Here is a 17648-nt window from a genome sequence, read left to right as displayed (position 1 = left end):
AATAAAGTTATGATTTATTATTATTGTTATTATTATTATTATTATTATTATTATTATTATTATTATTATTATTATTATTATTATTATTATTATTTCTATTAATAATAATAACAACAACAACAACAATAATAATAATAATAATAATAATAATAATAATAATAATTTTGGTTTGAAATTTTTAAGAAATTATTTTTGACTCTGAAATAAAGTTATGATTTTTCATTATTATTATTATTGTTTTTAATAATAATAATAACAATAATAATAATAAAGATAATAAAAATAAAATATAACTAGAAGGGTGGAAATGAAATTGATGATGGCCAATCAGCTAGACGTCAACGCTCACCAGGAATACGCTCAAGAGTTCCCATCTCGTGGATTGGTGATCTCAATGGTTTTCGTACAGTCGCGTAATATTGCTCTCGTTGCTCCATATTTTGTTTATTGTCCAACGCGGCAGCTGTTTGAGCATCGTGAAGGCTGCCAATGTCGCCTAACAAAGGACCTAATTTAAAATTAAATTAATTCTATAAATCCAAAGACCGATGGTCCTTGTTTATCATTTATCATTATTAAATTATTATTATTTCAATATAAAATTTATTTATTATTTCAATAATTCAATAATTATATTTGGTAACTATTTACAAGTGGGGTCAACCCCGTTTTGGGCCATAACTAGGTAAAAAATTAACATTTTCAATTTTTTTTATTTTGCTTTTATTTGCTTTTACGGCGGATTTATGATAAAAAATGTCGTAAAAGGAAAAGATATATATTTCAATAGTTTTTTTGCCTTAAAAAGTTTGAAAAAATTTTGGCTCATGTTTTTGGATAAAATTTCTAGTTTATTTTTTTTTGATATATTTTTTTTTGAATAGTAAATAAAAAAACGAACAATTTAAAAAAAAATTGATCAATTTGATAAAAAAAAAAATTTAACATAGGTTGACCCCACTTGTAAATAATTACCTTATATTTATTTATTATTTCAATAAAAAATTTCAACTATTAATTTTTTTTCCAATAAAATTTTTCATTACTGACCATTTTTTATTAAAGAGGAATTAACTTGTATGAAATTTAAAATTTTGATAAAAATTACTAATCAAAAAATTTTCAATTCAAAATAATTGAAACAATTCTCATTTTCAAGTTAATTTTTTAAATTTACTTCTATCTACTCTTTAAAATGTTATTTAAAATAAAAATTTTGAGTAAAAGTTTGAATTTTTCAAAATTAAAATTTAACTCTATAATTAAAAATTTTTATATATTTAAAAATTTTAATTAAGCTTTTTTTTGAACCTTATCAGATTGAGATTCTATTATATTCACTGATAAAAAAGTTAACTTTAATCAAGAGCCAAACTCTTGAACCAAGAATACCATTTTGAAAAAAATGATTTTCTTGAGTCAAGAGATTATTCTTGATTTAAGTCAATTTTTCTTGTCTCAAGAATTTATTCTTTTGACTCAAGAGAATCATTTTTTTCAAAATGGTATTCTTGGTTCAAGATTTTCGCTCGTGAGTCAAATTAATTTTTAACTTCCCGCTAAGAAAATCGAAGATTTTCAAAAATCGGGAAGTTATTGTTTTCACCCCGTTTTGCAAAAATCGAGTTTTCATCAGATCTCGACGTTTGAAGGTCACAGGAAGCTTCCCTGACTATCCCCGCGAGGTTGTCACGATGTCTGTATGTGTGTGTGTGTGTGTGAAAGTATGTGAACCGCTTATAACTTTTGAACGGCTTGACCGATTTCATCGCGGTTGGTGCCATTCGAAAGGGCTTGACCAAACTTAGATTTTGAAAACTATTTGGACCGATTCAGATCAATAGATTTTGAGAAATCTTCAAAAAACTAAAAAAAAATTTTTTTTAAATGTGGTTTTTTTGGAATAACTTTTAAACGGCTAAAAGGTTCAATTCCAAAAACTAATCAACTCTTAATCTCAAAAAACCACGTCGATCGCCACCAGTCCGGTCAAAATCGGTTGATTCGTTCGAGAGATATCGTGCAGGAAAGAAAACCGAAAAAAGTGTTTTTTCGGAATAACTCCGAAATTCCTAGCGCGATCAATTCAAAATTTAAGATTCTTTGTGAGGCTTGAAAAACTGCGTCGAATGCTTCTAACCGCGTAGAAATCGGTTTATTCATTCAAAAGTTATTAGGGTTTAAAAGTTCAAAAAATAGTGTCTTATCAAATCTCTATCAGACTTTTGAGCTCGGAGCTCAAAAGCATAGGAAAGCAATCTCTTTGAGCTCAAGGAGTTCAAAATAATGCACAAATTGTATTTTTGAGCTCGAAGAGCTCAAAAACGTCATTGGTGCAAATCTAAGCGCCTAAGTATAGAATTAGCGGGAAGTTGCAGGGATGGCCTTCAGGGTCATCCGTTTTCCTAATTTTTTTTGTCAATGTTTAAATACTAAAGAATAAAAATATTTTATAATAGATAATACAGCTTACGTTTTCGAAAACAGTAAAATACAGCACCAGCAGTGGCAATAATAGCAAAGGAACATAAAACTAACGGTACTATTAGCTTTAAATCAGCTAGTACGGAAGATTGTTGTGGAATAAATTGATCTATCTCCACAGTAGGCAGTGTTGTAGTGATATGAGGCTGAAGTGTCGTTATTTTGTATTCAGCCACTGAAGATCCAGCGTTATTGTGAGCTCTTACGCGGATGTCGTAAGTTGTTCCTGGATGAAGCTCGCTGAGCGTATAAGATTTTTGAACCTAAAATGAATGATTAATAGAATACCTTCCATTAATTAATAAATAAAATAATTTACTTCAATATTGTTGGATACAAGTGTCCACAATTCTTCATTGTACTTCCGGTACTCGAGTTCGAACCACGTAATAGGGCAGCCGCCGTCGTTCCACATACTCAGATGCAAAACAATCCAGGACACATTGACAGTGATAAATTTGTCGATACTTCCAGGAGAATTAGCTGGTTTGGAACCTTTTGTTGTTGCTTTTACGAATTCACTCGGCGAACCCATTCCTATTCTATTGTAGGCAGTGAGGTAAATTTGGTACTCGGTACCGCACCAGAGTTGCGACAATAAGTAACCATTTATTTTGTGTGACACTTTGACCTCTTCCCAATCCCCGAATTTGCGTTTGTAATGAAGTATGTAGCCGCGTGTAAGTGCACCTCCGTCGTCACCCGGTTTCCATTGGACACTTATTGAATTACTCGTTGTACTCGTTGCGAGAAGCAGCGGTGCTGACGGTGGCACTGGATTTAGATTTTATAATTACATTTTCTCGACAAAATTACCTTGTTAGAATCTAAGTTAGAATTATAATTAATGCTTTGAATAAATAATATGACAGAGATTTTCATTAATATTTTTAACGAGCTTCTACTTGGAAAAGATCATTTTTTGCTTGCTAAAAAATTTTATTTTTTTTATCAACTAATTTAAGTGTTATTACTTTTTTTTTTTTTTTTTAACACACTGAAGAAAAAATATCCCTTTTTTATAATTTATTTTTAATTAATTTTTCATGAACAATTTAATAATAAATTACTATGAAAAATATATTGTATTGAAATATAAAAAATACATGTGTTAAAAATAAATAAATCATATTGAAAAGTATAAAAAAAATATATATATTAACTTTCGGCTGATTTTAGTATATATAATTAGAATATGGATAAAAATATGTAAAAAATTTATTTTAAACTATAATAGCAACCTTGCAGTCACTATGTGACTGCCGTGACTTGTGAACTATAAATAAATAAAATTTTGCTTTTTTAAATAATGACTTGTTAAATTCGACTGTATTTTCTTAACTATTGACGTTTTTATAAATATAAGCTCATCTCGATGTTACAATCATCAAGAGCTTTCATTTGAGTACCCATATGCATTCTGATATATTTTTCATATATACATATATATAAATATATAAAATATATGAAAAATTGATGTGGGTACTCAAATGAAAGGTCTCGATGAGTGTAATGTCGAGATGAACTTATATCTTTAAAAATATCATTAGTTGACAAGATACAATGTCATTTCTTAATTATTGAAGTTTTTAAAGATATAAGTTCATCCCGATGTTACACTCATCGAGATCTTTCATTTGAGTACCCACATAACATTTTTTATATTTTTTATATATATGGTATTTGTGAAATATATAAATATATAAAATATATGAAAAATTGATGTGGGTACTCAAATGAAAGGTCTCGATGAGTGTAATGTCGAGATGAGTTTATATCCTTAAAAATGTCAATTGTTTACAAGATACAAGGTTATTTCTTAATTATTGACATTTTTATAGATATAAGCTCATCCCCATGTTACACTTATCTAGAGCTTTCATTTGAGTACCCACATGCATTTTGATATATTTTTCATATATACATATATATATAATATATATAAATATGTATATATATATGTATATATATATATATATAATATATATAAATATATGAAAAATTGATGTGGGTACTCAAATGAAAGGTCTCGATAAATGTAATGTCGGGGTGAGCTTATATCTTTAAAAATGTCAATAGTTCACAAGATACAAGGTCATTTCTTAATTATGTATCTAGAGATACAGCATTTTCGAATGCAGCCGAAATTATTATTTTTTTTTGCCTCATTTTTTTTTTTGAGCTTGAAATAATTTTTTTTAATTTTTTCATACGTGTTTCTTATACATATATATATTTAAAGTATATTTTTAGTGTATTTTCATTATAGTTAAAAAAATATAAAATTCATACAAAAATCTATTAAAAAGCTTTAAAAAATTTATTTTTTATACTTTTATATATTATTCAATTACTTTAAAAATATTTTTTATATTTCACTATTTCATTTTTACAATAAATTTCCTTCAAGAGGAAATGCATCATCGAAAATTATCTACTTAGGACGTAATCTGTTATTGAAAATTTATTTTCAATTTTCATCCAAGACGTCAAGTATTCAATTATTGAACATTTACTTTCTAGCGCGTGAATAAATAATTAGAATAACTAAGCAGCTTTGTCGCAAGAGTCTTAAAGTCTAATCCTACAACTCATATTCCTGTCTTGACTCATTTTCCAATAAGATAAAAATAAATAATAAGATTACTATCCTAAGATTAAATAAAAAACGGCTTTATAAATCACGTCATTGTTTTGATTATTTATTATTTATTTAATAAAATTTTAAGCTTTTAAATAAAAGGTTTAGTAAAAATAAAAAATATAAAATACTTTACCTTGGACAATTAATTTATGGGTAATTTGATCAGAGCCATGTTGATTTTCTACGTGACAAGTGTAATTACCACTGTCCTCACGATGAAGATCAGCAATATGTAGCGAGCCATCAGTACGAATAGTTATTCTGCCGGACGCTTTAACTACTTGGCCCCATTGCTTCCATAAAAGTGACGGTTTTCCCACACTCTGGCAAGGCAAAGTTACGTCTTGCTTCCATGGAACAATTGGACTCATTCCGAATGAATAAATTGCCGCAGGTACTATTCAAATAAAATATTATTTAATTACATTTCACGTTGTGAGAGTACTTCAGAATATTTAAAACTTTGTGATATTGTATTATAATTAATGAACGAATTCATTCCGGTTATATTCATTTCGCTAAATATTTCAACCAATCATTTTTCAATTACACTAATTTATATTAAAAAATATCAAACATTACCAATATCGTACAATTTAATTAACAGTGATTGTAAATTAATATTTCGATTGAGAAACGAAGTAATAATTAAATTTTTGTATGATTTCAATTGAACTTTTGACTTTTTATCGTTTTCCTTCTCTATTAATAAATATTGGAAGTACATTAAAGTATCAGTTCAAGTTTGCAAATACTCCAGACTGAATCAATAGTTTTGTACTTCGAATGTTATTTCAATAAACATATTTACAGTCATCTATTACCAGAAAGAATGAAAAATAGATGAGGACATGTATCATTTTACTTATCAAATATTTATTTAAATACCTAATATTATAATAATAATTATTATTTTTTAAAAATTATCAAATCTATACCTAAACATTATGTTTTAACTGTAGCAGACAAATTTTTTTTTTATTATTTATTTTTTTTTTAATAATTAACAATTTATGTGAAATTTAATCTTTTACTCTAAAATTCCATTTTTAGACAAACAAACTGCTAAATATTAGTTTCTAATTGAAAAAAAAATTTTTTTTACTACGTAAATAATTTCAATCTAATTAATCTTTATAATAACAATTTACGCGACCGATTTACTCTAATAAAATTGTTTTTTTCCCTTATTCTTGAAGTAATTAGATTTTATTATAAAATTAGCTATTGTAGTCGGTCTTTAAAAAATTTCGAACTTCGTCAATTTTATGGAAATAATTTTCCAGATTTTAAAAAAAGATAAAATCTATTAGATTTCAAATAATTACCTCTTATTTAAGCTACTATTTGTCTAATTTTGATGATTTTTTAAATTAATTCCGTGATTTTAAAAATTTGAAATAATTTTTCAATAAATTTATTTCCGACCTTTGTCTTTAAATGAAAATTAATGTCAAAATTCACATAATTATTTTCAAGTTAAGCTATTATTCATCAATTTTTGATTTTTTCTTAATTTATTTTATAGTTTTAAAAATTAAATTAAATTAATTTTTGGTTTTTATCATCAAATAACTTTTACATACTACAAATCATATTTATTAAATAAATTTCTATTACAATATTCATCCCATAAATCTACCTATCTATATAGGGTGTAGCCGAATAGCGCTTTTTCTATTTTTTTTAACTTCCTGCTAAGAAAAATTGAAAATTTCTTTTAATTTATTTCGAACTAAAAATTAATAATTAAATTTAAATAAAAACAAACATTAAGATCAAATTTTTCCTATAATTAAAAGTGAACATCTATTAGTTTATTAGTTTTTCTAAAAATATCCTTTCAGACTTAAGGATGAAATCTCACATGAGTTGTTAAGGTACAGTCCTACAATAAAAATACATGAGAGTGTGAAGTTAGTCAATAGTCGAAACTCGCAAAAAATGAGACCTGATTCCTTATCGATTAAAATTAAGGTGCTATTCACATTTCTAGTATTGTCAGAAAATTAGAGATTATAGGAGAGCCTGGGGCACGACGGCCCCCTTAAGCTGATTTTTTCTTTTTGTGGCTTTTAACCATCAAATTTATTTATTTTTCATCTATTTCGAACGAATCAGTCGAAATTTCGCAAAAAATCAAAAAAAAGTTTTTTTTTTTTTTTTTTTCTGGGGCACGACGGCCCCCTACCCAAAAAATCATATAAAAAAAATTTTTTTTTCACTAAAGCTATTACCATCAGAATCTAGAGATTCTCCTCCCAGAAAATGGCGTCGAGGGAAAACCACGATTCTTACGAGTCTTGAGTATCACCGAGAACTCGCAGAAAAAAAAAATCAACATGAAGCAAAAACAAAAAAGACTTTAAATAAAAAAAAAATAAAATCAAATCAAAATTAGAGTCATGGATTCAATGTAAAAATTGTAATAAAAGGTCTTATGATTTTTGCGCAGGTATTGGCGAAGATTATTCTGACGAATATGTCTGTGATCATTACGAATAATCGTATATTCATTAAAATATCTCGATGTGATTTCCTAATCATCGAACATTTATATTTCGTGTTTTATTCAAAGTTTAATTTTTGTTAATTAATTAATGTCTTAAAAAATTATTATAAATTTCATTTAAGCTGTTAATTAGTTTTAAATAGATAATAGTTAAAAATATAATTAATTTCTTTTATTGCACTCAGAGGTTTTGAACCCACGTACAAGAAAAAATATAGATGTTATTTAGCAATGAATTGGTTACATTAGTTTACATTGATTGAAATCACAGGTTGAGTTTTCAGGTTGAGCTTTTAAAATACGTAATATCTTGAACCAGACCGTTTTTTTTTTATATTTTTATCAAGTCAAAATTAGAAATATGAATTGCGTAAAGTAAGACATCCTTGGAGGAATTCAAATAAATTTTTGAGATTAGGTTTCTGTCTGGTGCAGAGGATACCGTGATCAATAATTAATAAAATAATTATTACTATTATTATGAGTTTTACTTGTATACCGTTTTCTGGTTTTTACAAGGCTAATTGTCTCAGCTTCTCCGCATATAGTCTTTTTCAACGCTTTATTATCAACATATGCTCCGCTCTATATTATCAACACAATCTTTTCAACTCTTTTATTATCAACATGTTCTCCGCTCTTTTTATAATCAACATGTTCTTCACTTTTTATTATCAACATGTTCTCCGCTTTTTATAATCAACATATCATTTCGCACATAATTCTTTTCTCAATGCGGCTGTGGACCGACTTGTGCTTTCTGTACTGTATTTACCCTATTCCTCACCCCTTTTTATCGGTTGTTGGAATAGTGGTTACTTGGATTTTTTAATTTCTAATTTTATATCTTTTTGTAGAGAAATAAAATTTTTTTTTCTTAATAGTCTTATGAACGTGGACTTGGCGCGATTTTTTTACAGTGAAAATGTTTTTGTACGGATATAAATATATATGATTAGGCAAATTTATTATTTCCCGGGTATTCTATTTTTTATTAGTCCCTCGGCTGAAGAGGGAAGCCCGTATGCACTTTTAGGTCCCCGAGTTCTGATAACTGATATTAACGTATTTTTTCCGAAGATTACGAAAAACTAGGTTATTTTGCTCGCCGATGGTAAGTTGAATTGTTAATAACAATTTAATTGTTTAAACCGCTATAACTCAAGAACGGCTGATTTGACGGGGAAGTTTAATTGATAAAAAATGTTTAAAATAAAGAAACCAACAAAAAATATCCAAATAATTTTTTTGATAAAATGAATATTTTCGAAGATATCGCGAAAAACGACATATAGCGGTCGGACCTCTCTGTCGCGCGCACGCATCTCATGGACTATCGAGGGAAGACAGGCAGAAAAAAATAGAAACGAAAAGAAAATTCAATTCTCGGTGTCCACTAGATATTAAAAAAGGAAACTTATGGAAATCATAAAGTAGACAATATAGAAGATTTCCAGACCAATAATCAATCGATCAACCCCATGGACACCGAGTAAAAGCCCCATAAAAGGCGTTTTTGAACTTATTTGTCAAATATGTGACTCTAGAAAATTCAATCCTCGGTGTGCACTCAAGGTTAAGTAAAGAAACTCATAGAAATCATAGAGTAGAGTCTACTGAAGATTTCCAGACCCATAAGGGGGCGTCCATTAATTACGTGAGGTATTCTAGAGGGGGGGGGGGGGAAGTGGATCAAGCTAAATCTTACCAAATCTCACTTAGGGGGGAGGGGGGATCTTAACAACTATCACGTAATTTTTTCTCTAGCAGAAAACTGTGTAAAATTGCGAGAAAAAGTATTTCTATAATAAAATATGGCCAAATTTGACACAATAGTGTTTGTCGTATTCGTCTGAACCCTGCAGAGCAGCAAAGTAGCGCTCGGTTGTTTAATTTGATTATTGATCGATAGGATTCACTAATTTTTTAGGTAGATTTCTTTAGAAATCTATCGGTGGTAGCCGGTCTCATGTCGTAATTTTAATACAATTTTGTCATAATATGTTTAATTATCTTCAATTTAAGCTATTGTTCGTCGACTTTTAATACTTTTTTCAATTTATTTCGTAGTTGAGAAAATTCAAAAAAAATCAAGAATAAATTAAATTTTAGCTTTTATCATCAAATGACTTATCTGTAAAAAATCTTATTTTTTAGGTAGATGTCTTTGAATATCTATTTGTTATAGTCAATCTCAAGTCGTTATTTGCAAAAATATAATAAAAAATAAATTTTAGGATATTACGGCATTTTAATAACGTGTTTTTTTTCAATATTCAAACAAGGAATCTACCTATCCATGTCGGGTGTATCCGAATGGCGCTTTTTTTTCTCAATAATCCAACACGTTTACAGCCAAAACATAAATTTTGAAGAATCTTGCGTGAGATTAGGGGAGGGGGGAGGGAGTTGAGGAAAATCTTACGAACTCTCATCAAGGGGGGAGGGGGGGGGTCGAAAAATTCTCAAAAATGCCTCACGTAATTTATGGACGCCCCCTAATTAATCGATCAATTCCATAGACACCGAGTATCGACCCCATAAGATGTAAATTTTGTCTTATTTGTCGGAAATTCTACTTTAAAAAATTCAATCCTCGGTGTCCACTCGAGATTAAGAGAAGAAACTCATAGAAATTATAGAGTAGAGTCTACCGAAGATTTCCAGACCCATAATTATTCGATCAACCCTATGGACACCGAGTAACAGCCCCATAAAAGGCATTTTTTTTTACTTATTTGTCAGAAATTTGACTTCAAAAAATTTTAATCTTGGGTGGTCACCAAGAAACGAATTTAAAAAAAATAAATTTTCATCAAATAAGATAAAATTGTCATCTGATGAGGCAGATACTCGATATCTCTGGGGTTGATGGATTAATTATGGGTCTGAAAATCTTCGGTAGACTCTACTCTATAATTTCCATGAGTTTCCCTTGTTAATCTCCGGTGGACACCAAAAATTGAATTTTTAAAAGTCAAATTCTAAAAAATCGCTTTTCGTGGGGCTGTTACTCGGTGTCCAAGGGGTTGATCGATTGATTATGGGTCTGGAAATCTTCTGTAGGATGCACTCTATGATTTCCATGAGTTTTCTTCCTTAATCTCCCGTGGACACTTAGGAATAAATTTGTAACACTCAAATTTCTATCGATTTATTTTAAAAACGCCATTAATTGGGCTGTTACTCGGTGTCCATGGGGTTGATCGATCGATTATGGGTCTCGAAATTTTTTATAGAGTCTACTCTATGATTGACATGAGTTTTTTTTCTTAATCTCCAGTGGACGCCGGGGAATGAATTTTTAAAACTCAAACTTCGCCGAAATTAGCTGAAAATAGCCACTTATGGGGCTGTTTTTCCGTGTCTATGGAGTGGATCGATCGATTATCGGTCTGGAAATCTTCTATAGAGTCTCTTTTACGACTCTCATGAGTTTCTTTTCTTAATCTCTAGTCCACACCGCGCTTCTAATTTTCTTTCGTCTTTGTATTTTCTTTTTGCTTGTCGTTTGTCGATAGAGTCCGTGGGATGCTTGCGCACGACAGAGAGTCAAATCTGCCGTTCCTGAGTTATCGCGGTTTAAACAATTAAATTTTTATTTACAATTGTTTGCGTTATCTGTCAAAAAGTTAAATATGATCTTCGTAATCCTTGACCCAAAATACATAAGAATTCGTTGGATTTTCACATGGACATAAAATGTACACAAGCTTCATTCTTTAGCCGTTGGACTAGTTATCTTATTCAAAACCATTAAGTTAGGATTGAATATTTTTAACGATGTCGAATCATTTCTAATTATCAAGTACTTTCGAAATTTCTGTTATCTGGTAATGATTTAAAATGATTGCGTTAGGATTAATAGTTTTTATTCATATCGAATTATTTTCATGATGAAATATTCAGTGAATTTTTGTCGCTTTTTGATTTAAAATGATTCAATTAGGATTAAGAATTTTTAATCATGCCGAATCATTTCTTATCATAAAATTCCTGTAACTGTAATGATTTAAAACTTTTGAATTAAAATTAAAAATTCATAATATTGTTTCATCACAAAATATTTTATGAACTCAAATTTTAACGATTAGAAATGATTTGAAATAATTAAAAATTTTTTTATCATTTCGAATCATATTTTGATAATTAAAAATGATTAAAAAATTTTAATCATTTTGAATCATTTTCAATAATTTTCTAACGATTAAAAATGATTAAAAATTTTTTAATCATTTTAAATCATTCTGTTTAATCAGAGTTATCTCTTATTTGGTAAATAAATTACTTTTTTAGGTTATCAGTAGGCAAATATGGATTGACGGCATTAATAATTTGAATTAATTGTCCAGATTTGCGTCTAAATTTCTTCTATCTAACTAAGTTATTCTTCCGAAATTCTAAAAATAGTTATTTGTTTAAGATTATTGTTATATATTTGTAAAGTATTTGCCGACTGCATTAAGTAATTAAATATAAATAGACTTTCATTGTTTGGAATTACGATAACGAATCGCTTATTAACCTTCGCTTTGCAAAATTTCATAGCTTTCGAGTTTCCAACACCAAAATGGCTGCATCACAGGTTATACTTGTGGCGATAATCGGGCTGGCGCTCACTAGCGGTATGTACTTGAACTAAAAGATATTAAAAACACACAACAAAGAAAAGTTAAGGACGTTCATACGCTACGCTAAAGTAAAATTAGTATTAACTTTTTATGAAATTCATTGGAGTTTTGAGAAAGATTTTAAATTATATCAATAATCTTAATGATTTATAATTTTTTGTTTATTGTATGGTTAAAAATCAACTAAAATAATTTTAATTATACCAAGTAAAATAATAAATAATTAATTTAAACGTTCGTCAACATTCTATAAATGTTTTGATACATTTATATAAACTACATAAATCAGATAATTTTTTAAAACATTATTTATTATGGTATCAACTTTAATAATGTAAATATTATCATTTTTAATTTTAAATTTATTTGGTGATTTAAAAAGTAGTTACGGACAGTGTCTCAGATAGCGTAACTGGTAGATCTTTTGACGCATAACCAAACGTTCCGGGTTCGACTCCCAGTCTAAGCCGTCCGAATTATTTTTTCGGATACTGAAAATGATACCCACTGAGTAGGTCCTCTCTGTCAAATATGGCTGATCTGCTATAAAATTGTATGTTAAAAATCTAAGAGCCAGTTTTTCAATCCGGGATAAAATTTTATGCGAGATAAAAGTACCGCCAATAAAATAAAAAAAAAAAAAATAAATAATTCAGTGACGTGATATTGTTCTCAATTAGTTCTCCATGAATTTGGTCGCTTATTTAAATAAAAATAAATAAATATATCATAAAAATCATAATAATCTCTTATTGTGTCGTTTAAATTATTTTAAATTAATTAACACAATTATAAATTAATAATAGATATGTCAAACGCAAGATATGAGCTCGAAGAACTCAAAAGCATAAAACAGCTACTACCTCTTTGGGCTCATAAAGCTTAAAATAACACATAAATTGTAATTTCGAGCTTGAAGAGCTCAACAACATTATGTGCAATTTCAAGCGCTTAGGTATGGAATTAGCGGGAAGTTACAGGGATCTCCTTCCGGGTCATCTGTTTTCCTAATTTTTATTTTATTTATTTACAATCAGGAAGTTGTCACAGTTGGAGGTGAATATTTCTGTGACATGTGGCTAATGTTTATTTATTTTAATTCAAAATAAGTGACTGAAATCAAGGAGAATTACTCGTAGGCAATATCACTGTGCTGAATTATTTATTTTTTTATCATAATGGCAGTACTTTTATCTCGGATTGAAAAACTGGCCCTAAATTTTAATCGTTAATAACTTTCTTAAACAATTGACAGCAAATTTTCGATTTTTAAGAGAAGATCACTAAATAATTAAATTTATCAAAACTAATAAATATAAATTTATATCTTGTTATGCCTCTGTAGATTATTCTTATTCTTTTAACGTTATATTTCCAAATTGCTGATGGTGATGTTTATACGCCTGCGTCTGGGCAGAGCACACTATATTACCAGCTTATTCCCGTGCACTGAAAAAAAAGTTTTTTTCTACCAAGGAAATGTTTCCTTATGGTTAAAAAACTGGTATTCTTATGATTAAAATACGAAAGTTTTTTAACTGTAAGAATACCGTTTTCTCACTGTCAAAAAACTAGCCTTGTATTATAGCGTGGTATTTTAAGGTAAAGAATAGCAGTTTTTTTAAATCAAGAAAACTCGAGTAAAAAATTTAGTATTCTATGAGGAAAAATTTTTTTTTTTCAGTTTGGCATATAATGGTAGTTAAAACTGCAATGTATGTTTTTTAACACCTTTTTAATCAGTTACAGAATATGGACCCATAGAATACACTACGGATTGTTATGAATTCCTAGTTACAGAAAATCTTAAAGAATAAATTATAGAATTGTAATTAAAAATCTTCCTTTAATATTATGTTATAAAATTAACCCTAGAATAAATACTAACAATTTAGTTAAAATTTAACAGTTAACAATTAGTTTTCTAGTTGATGTTTATACAGTCCAACTTTATGTTAACAAATAAACAATTAAATGTGACTATAGTTTAGACATTAAAATTTGTGTAAACTATTTCGACGAATATTGAAACTTTCTCCCAAGGCATAACAATCTACTATTGAAATAAGCGTTATGAGACATGCACTTTTTTACTATCATTTCTGTTGCAGTAATAGAAGGCAAGCCACCGAAGAAAATAGTAAACGGCTCGGACGCCAAGATCACCGACTTCCCCATAATAGCTTCCATCCAACGATTTGGGATTCATTGGTGCGGAGCAGTTTTCATAACACAGCGTCATCTTCTTACGGCGGCTCACTGTCTGGCGGATTACGGAACGGGACCTGTAAGATTGCATGACAAATCCGGGATGTCGGTAGTGTCGGGAACTAGTAACCACAATTATCCGAAATATATAAGTGGAATTGAAAGAATGGATATCTATCCAGGTTTTACAGGAGAGCTGCCGGATTTTTTGCATGATATAGGAATAGTAACGGTAAGTTTTAAGATTTGACATTTAAAGTGTTGTTTATTTTATAACTTCAACATAAAATCTGATAAATTTCAGCTGGCGCACGATGTAACTATTGACGAAACACAAAATGTCATCGGGCTGCCATCTTCTGACGTTCATGCGGGCATTTACGGAACATCGTTAGGGTGGGGGTATACATCGCAAAATTCTAGCGTCGCTTCAGATGTTCTCAAGAAGACGCCAATGATAACCTTGAACAACCATGAGTGCAATCAAAGAACTCCAACGAATATTTACGGGGGTCAGTTTTGCGGGTATTACAGTCAGGACAGTGGAATTTGTCATGTAAGATTTTTTTATGGTTGAAGGTTAGTTTTAAGTGGAAGATTATGATAGAGATATAATGGAATTCGGTTACAGGGTGACAGTGGCGGACCTATGATTTACAACAATTCAGTAATAGGTGTTATTTCAATGAGCTGGGGGTGTGGTGGGGGATATCCGGATGTTTATACCCGTGTTTACACCTACTTGTCGTGGATTTATGGGATCATCAGGAGTTATTGATGACTTTTGATAGTTTTTGGCTACTGAAATATTGAATTTGAAATGTATTCTTATTGGTTATATCGAATTTAAGGCTATGTAATATTACAAGAGTATTAAATAATATAAAAGAGATGATTGATGTTGTTATAATTGATTGCACACCTCATAACGCAAAGCGGTTGAGGTAGCGCTCTACTCTCGTTTTACCAAAATCAAGCAATTTTCTGAAGTGAAAATGTTTCTATTTTATTCATATTGCACTTATTTAATAATAAGAATATACGTATGTCAAGAAAAAACACTCGTTTTAACGCATTTGAGATTTTTAAAAGACATTCATTTTATTTAGTGTAAAAAAAACTTACAAAAAATTTCTGAGCCTGTTCAGAAGCCTGTATGTGCACTGATAGAAGGATTTCTTAGTATTTAAAAAGATTTCTTTGTATTTAAGAAATCATTTCTTAAACATCATTTCTTAGTATTTAAAAAATATTTCTTAAATACAAAAAAATATTTCTTATATATTAAGAAATATAACTACTAAGAAATATTTCTTAAATACAAAGAAATATTTCTTAAATACTAAGAAATATTTTTTAAATGCTAAGAAATGATGTTTAAGAAATGATTTCTTAAATACAAAGAAATCTTCTTAAATGCTAAGAAATCCTTCTATCAGTGTGTGGATCTGGCACGATTACGCCTACAAAACTTAAAATATAGAGACATTTTTTTTTTATTAGCTTCAGAATTACATCGCGCAGTTTCCTATCGAAAATGGCTGTGTAATTCGGTGCCGTTTAATTACAATTAATAGAAAACTAAAATCAACTAGTCTTTGGTATGTCTATACATATGTAAATAAAGACTAGCCTTAAGTAACTTATGGGCGCTCGGTCATCTATTCAGTGGTGCCTTTGCGTCCTATTTTTCTTATCTTAGATGAAAATGGCGCAAAATATTTGAATCTATAGTTAAAGTAAAATTTGTTGAGTCATTTAATTCGAATGAGTTAATAAGAATTTTTATTAGAAATTAAATGGACGTTATGAGGCGTGCTTTTTTGGATTTTCCAAACTGCTTATAAATCGAATCGAAGATTGGATTAAAAACAAGCTCATGTTATAGCAAACTAAATTTGAACTCGGAATTAAAATGAGGTCTATAATGATTGATGATACTCTTTAACAATCAAAATACCCACACACGCGTGAATAAATTACTCGATTAAATAACAAAGACAAGCTAAAATTAACTTTTTTTCACAGATTTCATTTGTTTATTCATACAATAAATAATGAAATTATAACGCTCCATTTACTGAATCATAATAATGTCCAATGCAATCACCAAATTGTGTCACCAATTGATAAGACATTTAGGATGCATAAAAGCCGTTAAGAATACATTGTTACCTCAGTATTTCCAAAATGGACCGCTTTATCCATATCGTTTTTATCCTTGCGATCTTTCTACCTCTCGGTAAGCAATCTTGATTAAGAAATCTAATTTAAAATGATTCAATCTATAACTAAGTAAACTCAAATTATTTTGAATTGTTTTTAATAATTTTAAATTAGATTTTTCAATCAGGGGAATCAACTTGCACTTGCTAATACTAAAGAAGAATACTATTAATCTCAAAAAAACTCCAAGTACTGTTTATAACTATATTAAAAATATGAAAAAAAGTTAGTAGCAAGTTTAAAACTTAATGAAAATCTTTTTTAACGTACTTGGCATGCGTCTTTCAGTACCCCAAATTTTTAGAACTTAAGACATTAACGTTTTCTATATGTTTGTGCACATGAAATTAAATATCGCTCACGAAAAAATTTGGGGTACTCAATGACGTACGCCAAGTACGTTAAAAAAGATTTTCATTAAGTTTTTTTGATTTCATATTTTTTTGTAAAAAACGATTATTTTTTTTCGAAGTCTTATGAACGTGGACTTGGCGCGGTTTTTTACAGTGAAACTGTTTTTGTTCGGATGTATACTTTTTCATAAATTGTTGAACTTTAATCCGTTATTTATAAATAATTAGACAGTCAAAAATTTTTTCTTATTTTTTTTTAAACTTACAACAAATGCATTAAAAGACTGTCAGTTTTTTTGAAAGTTTCTGACAGTTAGTTCTTTTTTTATAACTACACGGAGAAAATTTTATAGTAGAGTTTATTATCTAGTTATGGTAAAATCTATTAACTGAATTCGATGATAGTAAATATTATTTAAATAATTATGTAAACCATTTGAATTGTAGTAGTTACCATCCTGATGGTAACTACTACTATTATGATGGTAATCAGTAATAATAGCTTTTGTTATTTTAATTAGTTACTACTATTATCAAAATCGTAATTCCGAATATAACTTGATGGTTGAAGTTACCATCAGTAATAATAA

General features: G+C 28.8%; 2 protein-coding genes across 6 annotated transcripts in view; one reads left to right on the top strand and one right to left on the bottom strand.

The window, feature by feature from the left end:
* The window catches only part of LOC123269825 (Down syndrome cell adhesion molecule-like protein Dscam2), a 250187-nt gene that overhangs the window by 8822 nt on the left and 223717 nt on the right, over window positions 1-17648 (bottom strand). For 4 of the 5 annotated variants that reach the window (XM_044735685.1, XM_044735682.1, XM_044735686.1 and 1 more), the window contains exons 19-22: window positions 5262-5525; window positions 2804-3258; window positions 2474-2747; window positions 350-508 (exon numbers count right to left, since the gene is read on the bottom strand). In XM_044735685.1, coding sequence (XP_044591620.1) covers window positions 350-508; window positions 2474-2747; window positions 2804-3258; window positions 5262-5525 — 1152 coding nt within the window. The remainder of the gene's footprint in view (window positions 1-349; window positions 509-2473; window positions 2748-2803; window positions 3259-5261; window positions 5526-17648) is intronic. The other variant, XM_044735683.1, reaches the window with a different exon arrangement.
* On the top strand, window positions 5433-15303 carry LOC123269828 (brachyurin-like). Its single transcript, XM_044735689.1, has 5 exons — window positions 5433-5522; window positions 12189-12265; window positions 14383-14711; window positions 14784-15035; window positions 15111-15303. The coding sequence occupies exons 2-5, from the start codon at window positions 12211-12213 to the stop codon at window positions 15255-15257; spliced, it is 783 nt and encodes a 260-aa protein (XP_044591624.1). The 5' UTR covers window positions 5433-5522; window positions 12189-12210; the 3' UTR covers window positions 15258-15303.

Source organism: Cotesia glomerata, linkage group LG7, assembly GCF_020080835.1.
Source record: "Cotesia glomerata isolate CgM1 linkage group LG7, MPM_Cglom_v2.3, whole genome shotgun sequence".
Classification (NCBI taxonomy): Eukaryota; Metazoa; Arthropoda; class Insecta; order Hymenoptera; family Braconidae; genus Cotesia; species Cotesia glomerata.
This window is presented reverse-complemented; position numbering and strand designations above follow the sequence as displayed.

Excerpts from the sequence above, each read along its gene's own strand:
- LOC123269828 (XM_044735689.1), top strand. The coding sequence starts at position 12,211 with ATGGCTGCATCACAGGTTATACTTGTGGCGATAATCGGGCTGGCGCTC. Across the intron at positions 12,266-14,382 it reads CGGGCTGGCGCTCACTAGCG|TAATAGAAGGCAAGCCACCG; the intron begins GTATGTACTTGA and ends TTTCTGTTGCAG. Across the intron at positions 14,712-14,783 it reads ATGATATAGGAATAGTAACG|CTGGCGCACGATGTAACTAT; the intron begins GTAAGTTTTAAG and ends GATAAATTTCAG.